Below are 17,533 nucleotides of genomic sequence, written 5' to 3'. Positions count from 1 at the left end.
GTCCTCCGAAAGAGTATAGGTGTGTCCAAACGCGTCTCTCTCCATCACAAAGTGTAATCCCTGCTGTTCCAGGAAAGACACTCGGTCGTTGAATTTTGTAAACCCGGCAGTGACGACGTCACATCTGACCGTCTCGCTTTCTCTCTTAATGTTTCTTATGACGGAGACCGAGCCCTCCGGATTATAAAACGATGTAAAGTTCGTAGAATCCAACCAGCCCGCACATCCCTCGTTGGCGACCACCAACGTCTCGCATCCGGAAGAAAACACTATCGATTCGGGACCGACACCGACTCTCTCTCTGTGAAGAAACGCAAGACTTCTAGTCTTGAGATCAAAGTTGCTGTAGAATTCGACAAATCCGTTTAGGCGGACGGTTCGTCCGTGGTAGGACACGGCAACCAAGTTGTTGCAGACTGCGACATCTGTAACCTTCTCTCGATCAGTGACTAGTTTGGCTAAGGCTACGGATCCTTCTCCGGTTAATGCGTTGAAGGTGATGACGTAGAGGTATCCAGTGGCACCGACGACGTAGGCGACCTTTGAGGTGGGATCAAAGGCTAACGCCTCGGCTGCGTCTTTTCCGAGTCCGTAGCTTGTGGGTTCATTGAGCGTATTGAATGTCGACGGCAGGTATGTTGTATTTAAGAGACGCAATGACATGGAGGAGATGGAAGTCTCGCCCGCGAGAATACGGGACATCAAAACTGTTGTGCAAATTAGGATCAATTCCATTATGTCTCTAGTCGATGTGTCGATACAGATGGAGTTCTCAGTGTCATACAATGAGCAGCTGGTTTGCTGTGAGACAAGGCATGAGAGCGTCGACGGAAATCACGTGTTGATGTGTTGGGTGGTGTGACAGTGATGTGAACCACTTGTCAGCATTGCGACTCAGAAGGTTACCAAATCAGACTCTGAGTAATAATTTAGTAATTTAAAGCAACCGTGTTGGCTGTAGCTACAAACTCAATTTTAGGTTACAACATCAAGTGTATGTCGAGTCGAAAACGCTCTTGCTCTCGCGCATTGATTGGGTCTCCAAGGCAAGTATTCATCACACGAGGTTGCTGTTTCCATGAGTATAAAACAAATTGTGATTTAGGTTACAATTTGGGATCAACAGAAACGTTTTTGAAGGCTGATTAATCATTATACTCAGTTTGAACAGGTAAATATTATTATTAGGGTATTTAGGATATACGGGAACTTGGCATGACTTGTTCGGCCAGTTGGATTTGACCGAGTTCACTATAAAGTTGCGTTGCTTAGGTAGTGCGTTGCCTTTTGTTACGTTATACTCTGTCTTAATTAATTAAATCAAGTCATTTTATAAGGCTTAGACATCGCAGACAGACTCGTGGACCAGCGACTTCTTTATTCCCGGAAACTCAATCGGCTCTACATGAAATCAAGATGGCAGCGAGAGAGCATTCGATTTTAGGTGAGTCTTGTATGCAAAAATTGACTGAAACATGATGAATTGGACAAGTAAAAGAGGACATTTATTATTTTGACTTACAGAGTGCTTTGTGACAAAATTTAATATGGAGATTTATGGAAACAGTATACATCAAAGTGTCAATACTAGAATCATATGGAGACCCTTTTGTCTAGATTTTTGTTGGAAGGAATGACAAGAAGGAATGAAAAGTCTCTACAAACAAAAGAATTAAATGCACAGCTGGCTGCTAAGGATGCTGTTTATGATTGAGTACATACTAATTAATGTATCTGAAACAAATTGGACAAGAGGACTGTTAAAGTGTTACTGTAAGGCTGAAATGTATGGTGAATACATTAGCAAAGATACATTGCTGGTATTGGTGACAATTTTTTTTGCCACAATTAAGTTAACCCAGGCAAGCAGATTTGTTCATTTTGTGTCGGTTTCTTACATGGAGGCGACCATATCTCAGACTACAGATACTCATAAATTTACATTGATGCCATCCCAAGACCGTCACTTCGATTGTGTGCTTTTCTAGATCTAATGCTATAGTGGAAGTTGACACAAAACAGTGACATCAATCTGGCATTCACAATTGAAGTAAAATGTCCATCAGCTTAACTTCAGTCATTCCCATCCAGTTTCAGCTATTTTGACTTTTGGTCAGTCAACCTTGACATTTGAGGCAGCAGCTTAGTCTAGACTGTTGCATTGATTATTAATTTACAGTAGGAAGATGATCTGATAGGTGAGACTACAGATAAGAGCTAGTCAAGTTGGTGTAAGTGATTGACCAGCCAATTATCAAAATTATTTTAAAGTGACTTCCTGCATGATGCTGACAGGTCATGCAGATTAGACAAAATATGCAAACAGCTATACAACAGACAGTGCTACTTTGATCACAGTAAATGTCCAAATTTTTATATTAGAAGTTGCCATTTCTTCAAACGCATATAAAGTTGTGAGTATCTAATAAATAGGTCAATAAATAAGAGAAATAAGTCTGTTTCTGTTCTTCAAAACCATGCAAGTCTCTAGTTCAACTCAAGCTGTATCGAGAGATGGAGATATTGTTCTTGTCCAAGTTAGATTTCAGTATGCGTATAGACTCTCACTCATTGAAATGGTCATGCACATGCTGTTGAAATGCAGTTGAATTAACTTCTTCAAATGTCAGTGGACACATGGGACACTGGTATTGTCCATAATCATTGAGGTCAGTTGTAGCCACTGGCTCATTACATCTGCTCACAATGTGTGCCTTTGAACGTTGTTGGTCAACTGCAGCTGCAGGTTGATCTACTTCAATCCATGGCTGTGGTGAAATGAAAGAAGGAGGTAAATATTGCGGTGGTCGCTTTACTGTCTTCTTACTGGTCAACTCATCAGCAACCTCTTTAGTCTGAAGCCACGGAGACTGATCAACACAGTCATCACTTGTGTGACTCAATTTCTGGTCCTTTTCACTGTAACTTTTCTGGAGAGACAAAAGTTTGCCGTCTTTCTCCTGCAGTTTCCTTTTCAGTTTCAAGTTCTCCTCTGCCAGGGCATTGTGTGCACGCCTTAGATTTTCGTATTTCTTTTCTTGTTGCTCTGCGATGTTCCTCTCCCTTCTAAATGATCTGGAAAGTTCGTCTTTTTCCCTCATGACATGAGTGACCATTACTTGAAACGGATTTTCTCCCGATTGGGTTTCTGTGTGACTCGGTGGCATGTCTGTGATGACAAAGCTTTGATCATCTGTGCTGATGTTGCTGACTGCTCGGTGAAAAAATTTATTAGCATTACTACTGCTGACACTGCCACCACGTTTGCGTGTTTCATCAGATTTAGAAATGTCCTCATCACCCTTGCTAGAAGCTTCGATGTACTCTGACCCTGCCACGTGACTGTTGCCACGACGACGCTTGTTTGGAACTTCCTCTTCTCGCCGGTCTCCGCCAGAATGCACCAGAATTGTGTAGGAATCGATAGACTCGCATGGTAGAGAATCCTCATCACACGGAATTCCTACTGAAAACGGATTGCTCACACCGAACACGACACCATTTTGCACGTAGAGAAGGTGAAAGGTTGTTTCAGGGTCATCGCACGATAGCTCGGCCGTAGGGATGACGAAACTCGTTCTATTTCTTGCTTGCAATGTAGATCTTCGCTCACTCAAGCTTTTCCATCCTACTGGAATTAGTACGACTTCATCACCAGGCTGTGTCCGAAAGCTGTTGCTATATTCCAAGGTGACAGTCAGGTCTTTGCCTAGAGCATGAATAGAAGGAATCCCCAGAAATACGACTGCATACTTGCGCGTAGACATGATCTTTCGACTTGCAACAAACTGCAACTAACTGCAGATGACTGACAAAGTCTATGTGTTTTATGCTTACATCATTGTGTGGTAAGTCCCACGCTAGTGACGTAACCGTACACCTACTACTACAAGTTACTTTAGATGACTACGTATGTTTTGTAGTTCTCGTTGTAGTGTCTCCTTGTGGTGTCTCCTTCATTCTGTACAGCACCTTTAGCTAATTAGGTGTTTCTGAAGGGAGGGATCAAGGAGGAGGCGTTCGTGTGTGTGTTTTCACTGCGTCGTTTGCCTAGACAGTGACTACTCCATGGGACTTGTCAATCTAGCGAATGTCGTACGTGGTAAGATCAATGTTTCTCGCTTCTTTGCTGTAACGATACGGCTAGATACGCAGAAGCCTGACTGTACACATTATTCACTAATTAAATTGACTCTAGCTAACCGAAGAGTTCAGTATAGTCTGACTACAAGTTAAATCAAACTAGACATTGCTTGAAATATCTGGAGCAGTTACACACATTGGCTATTTACTAATTACTACTGATCAAGTAGACACGCATCTATTACCACAGATTGAACGTAAGTCCCTAGATTGTCCCGGGTCTGTCGTTGAGTCCCGGGTTCTCGTAGGGACAAGAAATGCTCGAGGATTCTCTGAATAGTAAAATTACTTAGGTTACAATGGGACTTTTGTAGGCTAGAGCAATTGCAGAAAGAGGGTTAGCACTGCTACGGTAGGCGTGGCTAGTACAATGTCTAATAGAAACCATCATTATGCACTACCCTGTGTATTACACTACAAGTGAACAAATATCACACGAATGTAGCGTAATCATTGTCTAGACAGGCATCGTTTGCTGGTAAATTTACCAAAAATTTTATATTTAGTGATCGATCTCTCTTGCTAAATTGATATCTTGACAGACACGTTGTTTGGTTAGTATTTTAATAGGGACCGATATATAGCAGTTCTGTGTATAGAAGCTGTATTTATGAATTGGATTGTTTTAACTAGGCGTGGAGCGATGAATATGAAATATGGGCGAGGCTGTTTTTCACACTCCATTCTGAACCGGAGGATCAACTAATTGTGTGTACTGGAGTTTGACACTATATATATATATATATATATATATATATATATATATATATATATATATATATATATATATATATATATATGTATATATATATACATATACATATATATATACATATACATATATATACACACACCTAGGTTTCAAATTACGATGAATTAATGAGGTGTTATAAACAAAATTGGCAAATTTGTCATGATTGTGGATTCAATATATTCCGAGTAGGCGTGAGAACACGATAAAGCAAATGTGTGAGAAAGCAGACAAACAAAATTTAAAAAAGTTGGGCGTGAGCTAGTGTGTCATTGGGTCCCTGATTTCTATTCTGCGATTATCGCATAGGGGGAGGAAGCTCGTTTGACATAATTCAAACCTGAACGCTTTAGACATGTGAACGAGACGGAGCCATGTGTTTATATGACGTCTTTGTGTTTTGGGTCGACTGCTTGGCGACAGCATTTGTTTAGAGTTAATACCTGCATAAATATGGCGGACTATATAGACAGGCAGGAGAATAATTATTGATTAATGGTTGTTTTAATAAATAAAGTCCATCGACTGTAGTATATGTCATACACATTAGAGTGGAGAAGTTGACTGTCGCATTGCCATTGGGATAGAGGACATGTCTTGCTTGATTTAGTTCTGACCAATCGACAGGCAAGAGCAGGATTACATCATCTTGCTTAGGTTGAAAATGAGGAGAAAAGTGTAGTTTCAGAACGACGGTCGTAGCTGAGTCGTGGATTGCTGAGAGACCAGTAATCTCTACTGCGTGCAGAGACATCCTGGAGACAAAACAGGAAGGAAGAACTACGCAATCGATTGCTATATTCGTCTCTCTACTAGTGGAACCATGCAGCTGGTAATTTTCACGTATACGTTTGATCAGAGCTGTGAGGTCGAGCTCAGTAGACAACTCATACTAGACAAAGAACACTTGATTGATTGAAGAAGATTGTAATTTAGAGATTACCAAAGATCTTACTGAATTGTCCAATTCAGCACAAGATGACGGTAGACAAAACTTGCTCACCCTTTTCTCACGAGGAAATCTCGTGCAACAGGCTGGGGATTATGGAACACATGGCTTTAGGGCGGAACCCTTATCACGTGAACTGCAGCGGGAAATCCCCTGATCTGTTCATTATTATTTTAGTACAGAGCCGCCTTTGTAATCAGTGTCAACATTATGAGACCTCGTTTGATTGCAAGTCTTCTATTTCTAATTAATTAATTGCGAGTTCACATGCTAATTAAACAAACTGTAAATAGTTTAGACATCGTACATGTGGGTGACGTATCGTCATTGTCATGTGAGGTGTATTACACGTCTGCGCAGTAAGTAGTCTAAGTATGATGTTGTCCACTGATTTCAGTGATGACGCAAGTCTAACTATAGCCGCTTGGTTTGATCCCTAGAGTTTGATGATCCGAGTGCGTCTCTAGGCAGAATGCTCGTCTAGCTAGAGCTACAGTTAGAAATATAGCAGAATCCTCTAATATTAGTTAATTCCATGACCACATCAGTCTGTACTAAAATGTCGAACTCTAGACTAGTTAACTAAGTCTAAAACTTTTAATCTAATAGTTAGCCACACACACAAGTAGCAAAGGGGTTGATTGAACGTGCATCTCGTCGACGTCTCTACGTCCAAAGAGAATACGTCAATTGCAAGAGAACAGTAAGTCGGCTGTCACGTGATGAATTCTCAGACAAGTTGATACAATCAGTGTACGCAAATTCTTTTAAAAGATACTCAGCCTAATAGGCTATTTACAACACCAGTTGTCTTGCAAATCAACTTTCATCATTTGCTATTTCAAGAGGTATCTTGATTGTGAAGAACTGCAAGTTCTAAACAAAATAAAGAAGCCAAATCGAATGCTATGTGAACCATACATAAACAGTACGGAGTCAGCTTGTACTTACCAACGGACACAAGTTCGTGATGAAAATGACCAACAATATTATAGCACTATAGTGAACATATGTACAGGTATACTCAGGGGCGTAGCCAGGCATGTTTCGACGTTGCCCGTAAACCACCCCAAGAAGGTGGGTGTGTCTACTGCATCTCGTATGCCCCTTTCCCGATTCGCGAAACTGGAGGTCTTTAGAAAAATAAATTACGATGAAGAAGCGAGAACAGTCGTCGCTACTGTCACTGTCGTTTGGTTTCGTCAAGAGAACTGAAGATGAAGCTGAAACAACAGGTAACTCGTTTGTTGCCTGTATTTTGCGCTACTAGGTTATTTGTAGGTCAGTTGTGAAGCATGCATTATGAGCTAGCTGACCTGCACTTAATTCATCAAATAGAGCTCGTATCAATTTTTGTCGCAACAGGCCTCGGCAGTCGTTTCCGTTTGTCTTCAGCGTCTTTTTCCGTACTTTCTCGACCGACTTGCAGTAAACAGTCAACCCCGGTTTATTCAGCAGCCTGTTGCTTCCAGTCAAACAATTGCCCTGGCCCAGGAAGGTACAGTACGGATTACCTTTGCTCACTCACTGATGAAAGGAAGTGGCTTGTCACTAACCCCTTCCGGCCAACTTCCGAATTCAAGAATTCAAGATTCCTGGCATAAAAGAGTACGGTGAAACCAGGTCATTTCAGCATCCATGGTTAAAAGAGTACCCCTGGTTGGCCTACTCTCGGATTTTCGATGGGGGCTTCTGTGTGAACTGTGTTCTCTTTGCCAAAGGCCCGCTTGTCCCTTGGACAGTTGGTAACAACTCCCATGACATGTTTTACTCGTGTGAAACAAAGACTTTAAGAACACAATGTGCAGGCGACTCACAGAGTAGCAATGGAGGATTCTGCAGCATAAATAGGCCAAATGGAGGACGGACATTCGTCTGTTGAGCAGCAGTTGCAAACTCAAGCTTTCGATGTCATTCAGAGAAACAGAGCCATTTTGAGGAGTATTCTCAAAGCAGTTATATTCTGTGGTAGGCAGAACATTGCTCTAAGACGTCATTGTGAGAGCAAGATTGCAACAGATGAAAAGTCTAAGCACCTGTGCAATTCTGGAAATTTTCAAGCACTCCTTGGGTTTGGTATGGATGCTGGTGATCAAATTCTCAGGGAGCACCTTGCAACTGCACCGAGAAATGCGCACTATCATTCTCCAACTATCCAAAATGATTTAATTGCAGCAACTAGCCAATGGATACAGAAAAAATTGTTCAGGAAGTTAAAGAAGCCAAATTCTTACAGTATGTGCAGACGAGGCTGCTGATGCGGCCAACAAGAAACAGCTTGCATTCATCATTCGGTTTGTTGATAAATCAGGAACACTTCTTGGAGTTTTTGCATTGTGCTTCTAGCGTTAGCGGCGAGGCAATTGCCCAGAATATACTGTCTGCGCTGGAAAAGCACTCCCTTGATGTCAATAATCTACGTGGACAAGGTTATGACGGAGCGGAGAATATGACGGAGCGGAGAATATGGCGGGAAAGTATCAAGGAGCCACTGCTCGCATTCAGCGCAATCATCCTAAAGCAATTGATGTCCACTGTGCAGCTCACATCCTCAACCTATGTATCGCTGCTGCTTGTAAGGTGCAGGGGATTCGCAACATGCAAGGCACTTTAGATTAGATATACCTTTTCTTCAGTTTGTCTCCAAAACGAGAACAAGAGCTTCAGGTACATATAAAAGCGCTACATGTAGATCAAGGTCGAAGAACAAAACTGGTTAACACATGCAAAACTCGTTGGGTTGCCAGAATAGAATCTTTCCAAGTTTGTATGGAACTGTTGCCTTCGGTAGTCACTACACTGGAAGTTGTCAGCAGTGGTCAAGATTGGAATGCAGAGTCATCTACTAAAGCTGCAACTCTTCTGACTTCAATCACGCAGTTCGAGTTTATAATGGCGTTAGTAGTAGCACATGCCTGCTTTGGCTTTGTGAAGGGTTTGACAGTTTCCTTGCAAGGCAGATCCCGAGACATCTGCTCCGCCTATGTTGAAGTTGATAGCGTCAAGACTGCTCTGTATGAAGTAAGAAAAGACATCAATACTTTCCAAAAAAATTGTACGCCACTGCAGTTCCTTTGGCGGAGACGATCAATGCTTCATTACCTTCAATTCCATGCCGTTGTGCTCAACAGACTTTTAGAAGTAATGTGCCGGCCCTAACCCCGGAAGATTACTATAGAAGGGATTTAACAGTTCCATTTCTGGATGAAATGATAGCACATATTAATAGTCGCTTCTCTGAAATTCAATCGAAGGCGATGATGGCTCTGTCGCTCGTTCCGTCTGTCTTAATAAGTCCAGAGCATGGCAAAGCACGACGGACCTTGCACACCAGCTTGCCGAGTTCTACGCGGACGACCTCCCCAATCCATCAACACTTCAGCAGGAGCTACACATATGGAAGTGTAAGTAGAAGAGCTTCTCAGCTGAGCAACCTTTGTCGCTTTCAAAGTCTCTTTTCCATGCTAATGAGACTATGTTTCCAAACATTCGCCTATTGTTGTGAATTGTCTCTACCTTGCCAGTTACCAGCTGCGAATGCGAGAGGAGCATTAGCGTTCTGCGGAGGCTTAAGACATACCTGCGTACAACAATGGCTGAGGAGAGACTGACTTGGTTGGCACTCATGCACGTTAACTATGGCATGGATCTCAATTTAAATAAAATTATTAACATATTTTCTAGACAGCATCCTCGTAGAACGCTTCTGCAGGATACTTTAGTTAGTGACAAAGAAGGTTCAGAGTAATAGATTATCTTCAGACCAGTTCCATGTAGTGCAAATACGTATGACATTGTTGGAGTCTATGCGTACGCACACTCGTGACCTAATACTGGCTAGTGACTGTTAAATATTTAAGTTAGAGGTCGAATCATTAAGTAAAGCTAAATTTACCGGCGATTCACCCATTGCAGGCGTGGCTATTGCTGTATCAAATCCGGAAACCCCCTTTCCATTCTATATGATAATTCCTTTTCGTGTTTTGTTCAAGTAAACGTTTATCTATATGCAGGTTAGTATATGCCAGATTTGATGTTGGTAGATACGACGCCAGCACATGCACGAGTGCGCATACGCAGCAGTGACAGAATTCTTTATTACAGTATAGATCAAGACAGACAGTTTTTGAAAATATAGCCGTCTCTGTATAATAAGAGGTTGATCCAGTCAATTTGCCACAAGTTAGAAAAAAAGAGAGAATTAATAAACTAGAAAAGGTTTTTTACAAGTGGAAATCGTACGATGCATGGTTTTCAAACAGTCTAAATATAATGTTCTGCAATGCATACAAGCAAATGACCTTTTGCATATGTTTTTGCTGTAAATTATTAGCAAATTGCATGGATTCGCTGGTCAATCCAAACAACACGTTTTATTTAGCTGCAGAATTTGTATCTCCTCACAATTTGGAAGTCCTTATCAAACGGTACGTCATTGAGCTGTGTTTACACAGCAACGCGTTTTCTGCATTATATTGTGTGCTAGCTGATCGTGTTGCTGGCAGATAGTCATATGTATGCATGAATACGTATGGTAAATGCACAAGCCAGATCTGCGGTAATAGAGTCAAGATGGCAGGATTTGGGTTATTTGCCTACTACTAGTTCTTAGACACTTCTGAGCCAATATATACAGTTGGTGCATGTGTCATACGATCGAGTTTAGATGCTTACGTTTTGAGCTTCTACAATTTATAGTACACCGTAGGATAATGACTAACGTACAGATGTTGTTGCCGGTACCGCAATAATTTTATTATGTGTGAAGTTAATTCTACCATAAATGTGCAAACAGAGACATTGGACGTAACAGCAATCAGTAATTCAAAGAGAAATATACGCGCGCTCATTGCCATAGAGACAGACAGCGACTGTACCGCTTTCAACAAATGTTTTAGGTGTTAACCAATGTAGAAAGCTCCGAAAAACGTACAGCCACTTGCGTAAAATTTATAGTAGCACTTACGTTCGACTGTCACAGAGAGCCGGTCGTTAGCTGTCAGCATAACCGTTACTCCTGTGTATTGACTTTCGTCGCGACCACTTGGGTTTTGCCGATAGTGAGCAGTTCTTCCAATGTTGTTGCTGTCGTTCAACTTGATGTAAAATGAACACCAATTATGACTGCTTAACTGTCGGTCATACCAAAATTGAGAATATACATAATACAATCCGTCACGTGGAACTGTAATGTATCCATTATTGTAGACAGTTCCTCCTCGAAGAAAACCTGGAGGTGATGTACTGGTTGACCAGTAGGTAACATGAGTACCTGCATTTATACAAAATTTTTATTGTAACTCATTGCATAGACACATGCAAGAGCTCTCGTCACGGACTGAAACTCACCGCTTAAAAGAGTAGCGGAGGCACCACTCCCGTAGAGATGAGCAGCAGGTTTTTCTTCAATACAACATGCATTAAACTAAAACAATACTTAACTACTTTATTTGTTTCAAAAAAATTTCCATCTATATACCGAACGCATGATTGTTTCAAATTTGTTTCTCAAGTCTTCAACCTATAACAACAATTCACAACGTACACAATTACGTTTCTATAGTTTTTGCTTACATACTTTATTTTGCAGAGTTGCAACGGGATTAAAATAACGTTGAAGAGTAGCATCAGTCATCTGCAGACTCGTGTAGTTAGAATCACTCTATTTTGTAAATTTGTTAAGAGTGATATTTACCTCTGGACCGGCAATACCCTGAGGTCCTTGTTCTCCTTTAAAGCCAGGAAATCCTCGTTCCCCCTATTAAATAATGCTACAAGTCTTTACCTTATTGGTTGCAATATCAGGTGTGTCTACTTACTTTGTGGCCTCTTTGTCCAGGAGGACCTTGTAAGCCCGGATGACCCGGAGGGCCCTATTACAAGTAATAGTCACAGTTTAGATACTTTTATTTAGATGTTTATATTGTGATGTTATGTTAACAGGGACGGAATAATAAATTTGTCGTAAAGTTAGGCTGTACCGGTGTGCCGTCTGTTCCTTCCAAGCCTCTTGCTCCAGTATCACCGTTTGCTCCCTAACAACAGTGGAGACAGAACGTTGAGAAAGAAGATAAACTTTATTAATAAAAATTAATTGTGTGAATTTTGATATTTAATGTAATTGTAAATTTGTAATTCCTTTTTTCATTAAGTTTAATTACAGTGCAACAAGTGTTCGATGTAATGTCTATATTCTATGTATGTATTTGTATATGTATTTATACTTTTATGCCTTTTTCGCCCTTTACTCCTTGTGAACCTTGAGGACCATGTGGACCCTACGACACAACAGTTACTGTTGTCACCAATATTCAATTGTAATGTTTACGTCAGTAAACCTGAATTCCAGTATCTCCAGGCGGACCTTGGAAACCGGTAACTCCCTGCTTACCAGGTGGACCAACCACACCAGCTGGACCCTGTAACAATATCATTAATTAATATTTAGTTGTGTTTATTAAGTGACAATTTTATCATAAACAAGATAACATAATAATGAGATAGAATACGCGGTTAAATTACTGGTACCTGTTTGCCTTGAGGACCTGATTTTCCGATTTCTCCTTTGTCTCCCTTCATACATTCTCAAATTCATTTAACTTTCTTATTGTCGTGTAAACGTACTGCATCACTTACATACCTTTGTACCCCTATATCCTGCAATTCCTGGGCTGCCCTTCGCCCCGTTGTGACCCTTGACGGAATATGTTAATTTATTTACATTGACAATTCAGAGAAAAGTGACTCTTTATTACTGTAGGATGCAACATTTCAAATAAAATGTTTAGGCTATTATAATTAATTTAGTTAAATAATGTAATTTTGTTACTGCAAACCAACTAAATTTTAGGCAGCGTAAAAATTTGCTATCTCCTGAAATATTTCATTTCGGTAGCGATCAACTGTCGGTACGTCGAATTCGTCGAATGCTTGAAACTCCTGTGTAGATGCACAGACTATCTAGATAGTACTTAGTAGTTGACAGCAAGTAGACATTACGCAATTGTGCTCAGCACAGCTGGTGTGGAGTTACTAACCTCCGGCCTTCCAGACCCCCACGTTGAGGAGACGAAGACTGCCGCGGCGCGGCGGCACGCGTCTCAGCAAATGCAGAGATTAATGCTTCTATGTGTGAGACTGCCTCAAAAGAATTCGTTTAGAAGATAGGCAATACGGCTCTGAACTGAGTGCAAATATGGCGAAGTACGCTGACTTGCATGGGCACTCATCCAAGTTAGGGTATAAAGTTCCGTAAAGTACCGTGTTGACATTGCTGCTGATTGTTACGCAAACTTTAAGAAGAGATTTATTTTCGGTACCTTATAAGTCATACTGAAATTACGAAAATAAATCGGCACCAAAAATTTCTTGGTTTACAGTAGTTTGTGCAAGTATTTTATCTACCATTGCTAGAGTAAGTGTAAGTGTGCATTGATATGTATTAGAAATTAATTAAAGTGTAGTTTTAAGAATTTTTAATTCAAAATAATTATCTCTAACAAAAATTAGTAATTAGATAAGTTGAGTAGAGAGTTTATGTCCTAAACTGCACGCAACAATTTATACTTATCGATTAATGCATGATAATATTGTATTACCATTCTGCCTGTAACTTGCATTTTACAACTTTTACATATAGGCGTGTCTGATCTAGCTTTTATTCTATTATTATCCCATCCTTTACTATAATACGCCAACCCACGCTTCCGTCTGGATGTCTGGATATATGATGGATGTGTGTGTGTGTGTGTGTGTGTGTGTGTGTGTGTGTGTGTGTGTGTGTGTGTGTGTGTGTGTGTATGTTATGTGTGTGTGTGTGTGTGTGTGTGTGTGTGTGTGTGTGTGTGTGTGTGTGTGTTGTTTGTGTGTGTGTGTGTGTGTGTGTGTGTGTGTGTGTGAGCGTGTGTGTCTGTGTGTGTGTGTGTGTGTGTGTGTGTGTGTGTGAGCGTGTGTGTCTGTGTGTCAGTGTGTATATGTGTGTCTGTGTCTGTGTGTTTGTAAGTGTATGTCTGTGTCCGTGCGTGCGTGCGCGTGTGTGCCTGTGTGCATGTGCGTGTGTGTAGATTTTGTCTCTAGCTAGAGCAACAAGTGGACCCGCCCTACAGTGAGATTGTGAGATGGGGGCTACTTTGCTACGTGCCAAATAATGGATGACTAACAAAAAGTTAATTTTTTACGTTTTTTGCTTAGATAGCTACACTATGTAGGTGCTAGCGCAATTCCTACTGTCCATAGAGCGGGTGAGGGCTAGTAACATTTAATTATGTTTTTTCTAAAAAATACCAGTTAATAAATTGCTTGATGATAAAGAAAGTGGCAAGACTTTATCATTGCCTCAGAACTGTGTGTCAGAATAGTAAGCGTGTAGCGTGCTAGAAACGTGTAGGAGCGAAGTAGATCACGCGCAGCGTGGCCTAGTGAGTTTAGTCAGGAACTCGATCTGTGGGAGATGGCTTGAGAAGAAATACATATAAAGTAAAAGATGTCGAACATATGACATCGAGCAGCTACATTGAAAATATATAGCGCGTTCTACCTTACTGACAAGTGGTACCTTGTACATACCATAGGCGTAGGACGCGGTCCGGCTGGTCCGGCCATGACCGGACCAATATTCGAAAAGACCACTTTCGCCAGATGATCAATGGCATCAACTTCCGTTTTACGACTATAGCCAATCAAATAAGTAATATATTGGTGATTGTGGCATCACCTTGTGCAGCCAGACCATTACTTTCCATACCTTGAAGTACTGAACTGCGAGGCTAACAAACCCACGTGCGAGATTTGGGACTCCGCGTGACTCCGTGCGGATTCGGGAAGTGTGAGAGTGGTAAAGTGTTGCCCTACCCATCTATTAGCGCGCGCAACTTTGCCCCGCCAATTAGCGCGCGTTATGCCGGACCAGCCGCTTCTTGCTTCCTACGCCCCTGATACTTACCTAGTAGGCTCGCCGGTTCCTTCCCTGTTTGTTGCACGTACAAGACACTCCATTTGACCTACGACGTGCATGCATACAGCTGCCAATAAGTGCTGTGTTGCACTCAAAGGTAGGAATTAACTTATTGTGCAAAAATAATAATAACTAGTTGTACGGTATCTGTAAGAGCTTCGCGTTCGTGCATGAGTAAGGCTGGATTTACTATATGCAAACTTTTGAGCGTCGCGTCGTACTAAATTCAAATTGTAAATGACTCGACGCGACGTAACGCGAGGGAGACGCGATGCGACGCGTCCAAATAGAACCGAATTCTATTTGAGCGTCGCACCGGAAGCTCAGCACATAGCGTCGGAAGTAGCACCTTGATTTCGACCGATCAGAGCCAACTAAAAGTGCACGTGCGTCTTTCGTGAGTGATGATTGCTAATTTCGGCGCTGTACTCGACGTTGAGCGGTCTATAGATTGTGTAGAGAACTGTCCTTGCTCGTGGATGATCAGCTGCAAGATGTACAAAGACTAGCGTGCTAGGGAAAACGCACGGAAATGGATTTTGAGCAAGCTGGGGGTTCCGGCAGAGTTCTTCAAGTAGAAAATCGAAGCGCGAGTGGTTACTTCATGAATTCATGCAGCGACGTCTACAGGGCCGCGCTGAAATCATATTGTGAATGGCACAACGCGTCACGCGCGAAGCGTGCCACTCCCACGCAAGACACACACGACGCGACGCTCAAGCTTTGGCATATTGTAAATCCAGCTTAACGCGTCCAACGGAGTTTTCAGACCGTCTACTGCTGAAACGCCGGGTCCTAGCTATACAATACGTATTTGTTGAAACCCTAGCTGTCATGGAAGTAAACATGCAAACTTCCTAGTAGTTTAGATTACGTATATAGGCCTGGTATAGGTAGTCGTCGTTTTGCGATCGTGATCAAGACAATTAAAATGTACAGTCTAGGTATGCACTCAGTTCCGTTGTAACGACAGTGGTATCGTATTTACTGACATAGAAATTGATATCAGCAAACATTGACTATCAACAGTGTTAGATGCAGCACAGTGCAGTAAAGGATTGATTGTAGTATGGGACGTGTGAATAGTTGACTGTAAGTGGCATTCAGCTAATAAAGGTGTTACTTGGCTGTCAAGTACGCACAATCCATAGCTACAATACAAAAGGATGGGGCGACGAAAGTTCACGAAGCTTTTTCGTCGCCGTTTGCTTACTTCAACGAATCATGAAACGTGGTCGTGGGAGGAGACATTTTGAGATTTGTGTACACACACACACACACACACACACACACACACACACACACACACACACACACACACACACACACACACACACACACACACACACACACACACACACACACACACACATCTCGCAAGAGCTCGATGGAGAGCCAAATAGGACAACGCCCCTTTCTGTGCAACCCGGATTAGAAGTCTCGCTACGATCGGCAATTATATGTTACTAAAATTTATGCCATCAGATCTGTCCATTACCTATCAATAATACTCACACTTACCCTCACTCCAGGTTTTCCAGGGTGGCCAGGAGGACCCTAGAATAACATCAATACACTAATGAAATCCTAGAATACGATGCAGTGATTATACCATTTCTCCTTTCTCAGGTTGCGGGCAAGCCGTACTACCGGCGTTGGCTGTGCTCGAGGAAATGGAGAGTAACAAACAGGTGGCCATCATCATCGATACGTAAGCTGAAACTATAGACATGGTTTCGTCCAAATCTGTCGTACTGTGATCGTCTGTCTTAGTCTGGTACTGAAGGGCAACTGACGGTTGTAAGTCGGGTGACCTCCTAATTGTGTAACTGTGAATGACGTCACGGTGTTCAATATGTTCATATATGGTAAACATAGCCTCAACCGCTTGAATTCCTATAACCCTTCAATCTCCTTTTGGTGTTCATAACGCCATCACCTGTTTACAAGAATGTACTAATTAATAAAACTAATTACGTACCTCACGCGCACGAAACTACAGTCGATTACCTATTATTCGCAACTGTAGCCACCTTATACATGCGAAAATTACAATACGTACACAGTTGAAAAGCCTGTTAATTACGCTTTCGAATGATACAATTCTCATAGCTATTGATGATTGTTTCGATACGTTCATGTCGACTTCCTGTCTACGCTACACTGATTGAGTCGCCGCTGTCTTCATCATTGAGGAGACCTGCTTTCTGTTGCGTCGCATCGTCGTCTGGAGAGCTAATAAACATATAGAACATTATGAAACATTTTGAATGATTGTTCTAGACTGCATTCTCTAACCAAACATACGGGTACATAGCCATCATTAGTATAGCAACAGAGAGAGACATGCCGTTACTATGGGCATAACTCAAATTCTCCCTAACGGACAGCTAAACCTGCAAAACAGTTACTGAAACTCTTACTGAAAAGATATCACGAAATACGAAACGTTTAGATATCCAAATGATATACCTACTGCGTGGAGCGTCATATTGTCTTTACAAACGGAATGTGTCACTCGTTCTCCGTCGCATCGACCTCAAATGATGCGTCCGAAGCAAAATACACATAAGAAACGTCCGAATACGTGGTTTTTGCCTCCAAAGTCTTGGCAAAATTACCCCGAAGAACAACGGCCAGAGCGCATGCGGCATGTCGGCAAATTGTGACGAAGCCTCATTGCGCTGCTAAAATTTGGCCCGTATGTATAAGCACGCCCAAATGGTGTGTCTAACGG

General features: G+C 41.7%; 3 protein-coding genes and 1 long non-coding RNA gene across 4 annotated transcripts in view; 1 reads left to right on the top strand and 3 right to left on the bottom strand.

Annotated features, from left to right (window-relative positions):
• The window catches only part of LOC134194782 (mesenchyme-specific cell surface glycoprotein-like), a 2,057-nt gene extending 1,182 nt beyond the window's left edge, over positions 1-875 (bottom strand). Inside the window, exon 1 of the mRNA XM_062663752.1 lies at positions 1-875. This exon is cut by the window's left edge and continues 1,182 nt beyond it. Within this exon, the coding sequence (XP_062519736.1) occupies positions 1-735 (735 nt within the window). The 5' untranslated portion in view covers positions 736-875.
• A 308-nt stretch (positions 876-1,183) lies between these two features.
• LOC134194783 (uncharacterized) lies at positions 1,184-1,856 on the top strand. Its single transcript, XR_009972247.1, has 3 exons — positions 1,184-1,272; positions 1,338-1,444; positions 1,618-1,856. It is a non-coding gene; the product is annotated as an uncharacterized LOC134194783 (long non-coding RNA).
• A 383-nt stretch (positions 1,857-2,239) lies between these two features.
• On the bottom strand, positions 2,240-4,786 carry LOC134195116 (uncharacterized). Its single transcript, XM_062664127.1, has one exon. The coding sequence runs from the start codon at positions 3,765-3,767 to the stop codon at positions 2,565-2,567; it is 1,203 nt and encodes a 400-aa protein (XP_062520111.1). The 5' UTR covers positions 3,768-4,786; the 3' UTR covers positions 2,240-2,564.
• A 5,777-nt stretch (positions 4,787-10,563) lies between these two features.
• LOC134195058 (collagen alpha-2(I) chain-like) lies at positions 10,564-16,563 on the bottom strand. Its single transcript, XM_062664065.1, has 13 exons — positions 16,409-16,563; positions 16,318-16,353; positions 12,484-12,537; positions 12,372-12,416; positions 12,182-12,262; positions 12,068-12,121; positions 11,825-11,878; positions 11,663-11,716; positions 11,539-11,601; positions 11,422-11,478; positions 11,323-11,364; positions 11,193-11,268; positions 10,564-11,115 (listed from the first exon to the last, which is right to left on the bottom strand). Exons 1-13 carry the CDS (start codon positions 16,526-16,528, stop codon positions 10,745-10,747), a joined length of 1,107 nt encoding a protein of 368 aa, XP_062520049.1. The 5' UTR covers positions 16,529-16,563; the 3' UTR covers positions 10,564-10,744.
• Between the last annotated feature and the right edge of the window lie 970 nt (positions 16,564-17,533).

The sequence above is a fragment of the Corticium candelabrum genome, chromosome 19, assembly GCF_963422355.1.
Source record: "Corticium candelabrum chromosome 19, ooCorCand1.1, whole genome shotgun sequence".
NCBI lineage: Eukaryota > Metazoa > Porifera > Homoscleromorpha > Homosclerophorida > Plakinidae > Corticium > Corticium candelabrum.
Note: the sequence above shows the minus strand (reverse complement) of the source record. Positions and strands in the feature narration are given on the sequence as shown.

Bases quoted from the DNA above. Each gene is read 5' to 3' on its own strand.
- LOC134195116 (XM_062664127.1), bottom strand. From the start codon at position 3,767: ATGTCTACGCGCAAGTATGCAGTCGTATTTCTGGGGATTCCTTCTATT.
- LOC134195058 (XM_062664065.1), bottom strand. From the start codon at position 16,528: ATGTCTATAGTTTCAGCTTACGTATCGATGATGATGGCCACCTGTTTG. The intron at 11,717-11,824 runs GTACAGCCTAAC...TACTTGTAATAG, and splicing joins AAGGAACAGACGGCACACCG to GGCCCTCCGGGTCATCCGGG. The intron at 11,479-11,538 runs GTAAATATCACT...ACGAGTCTGCAG, and splicing joins AGGGTATTGCCGGTCCAGAG to ATGACTGATGCTACTCTTCA.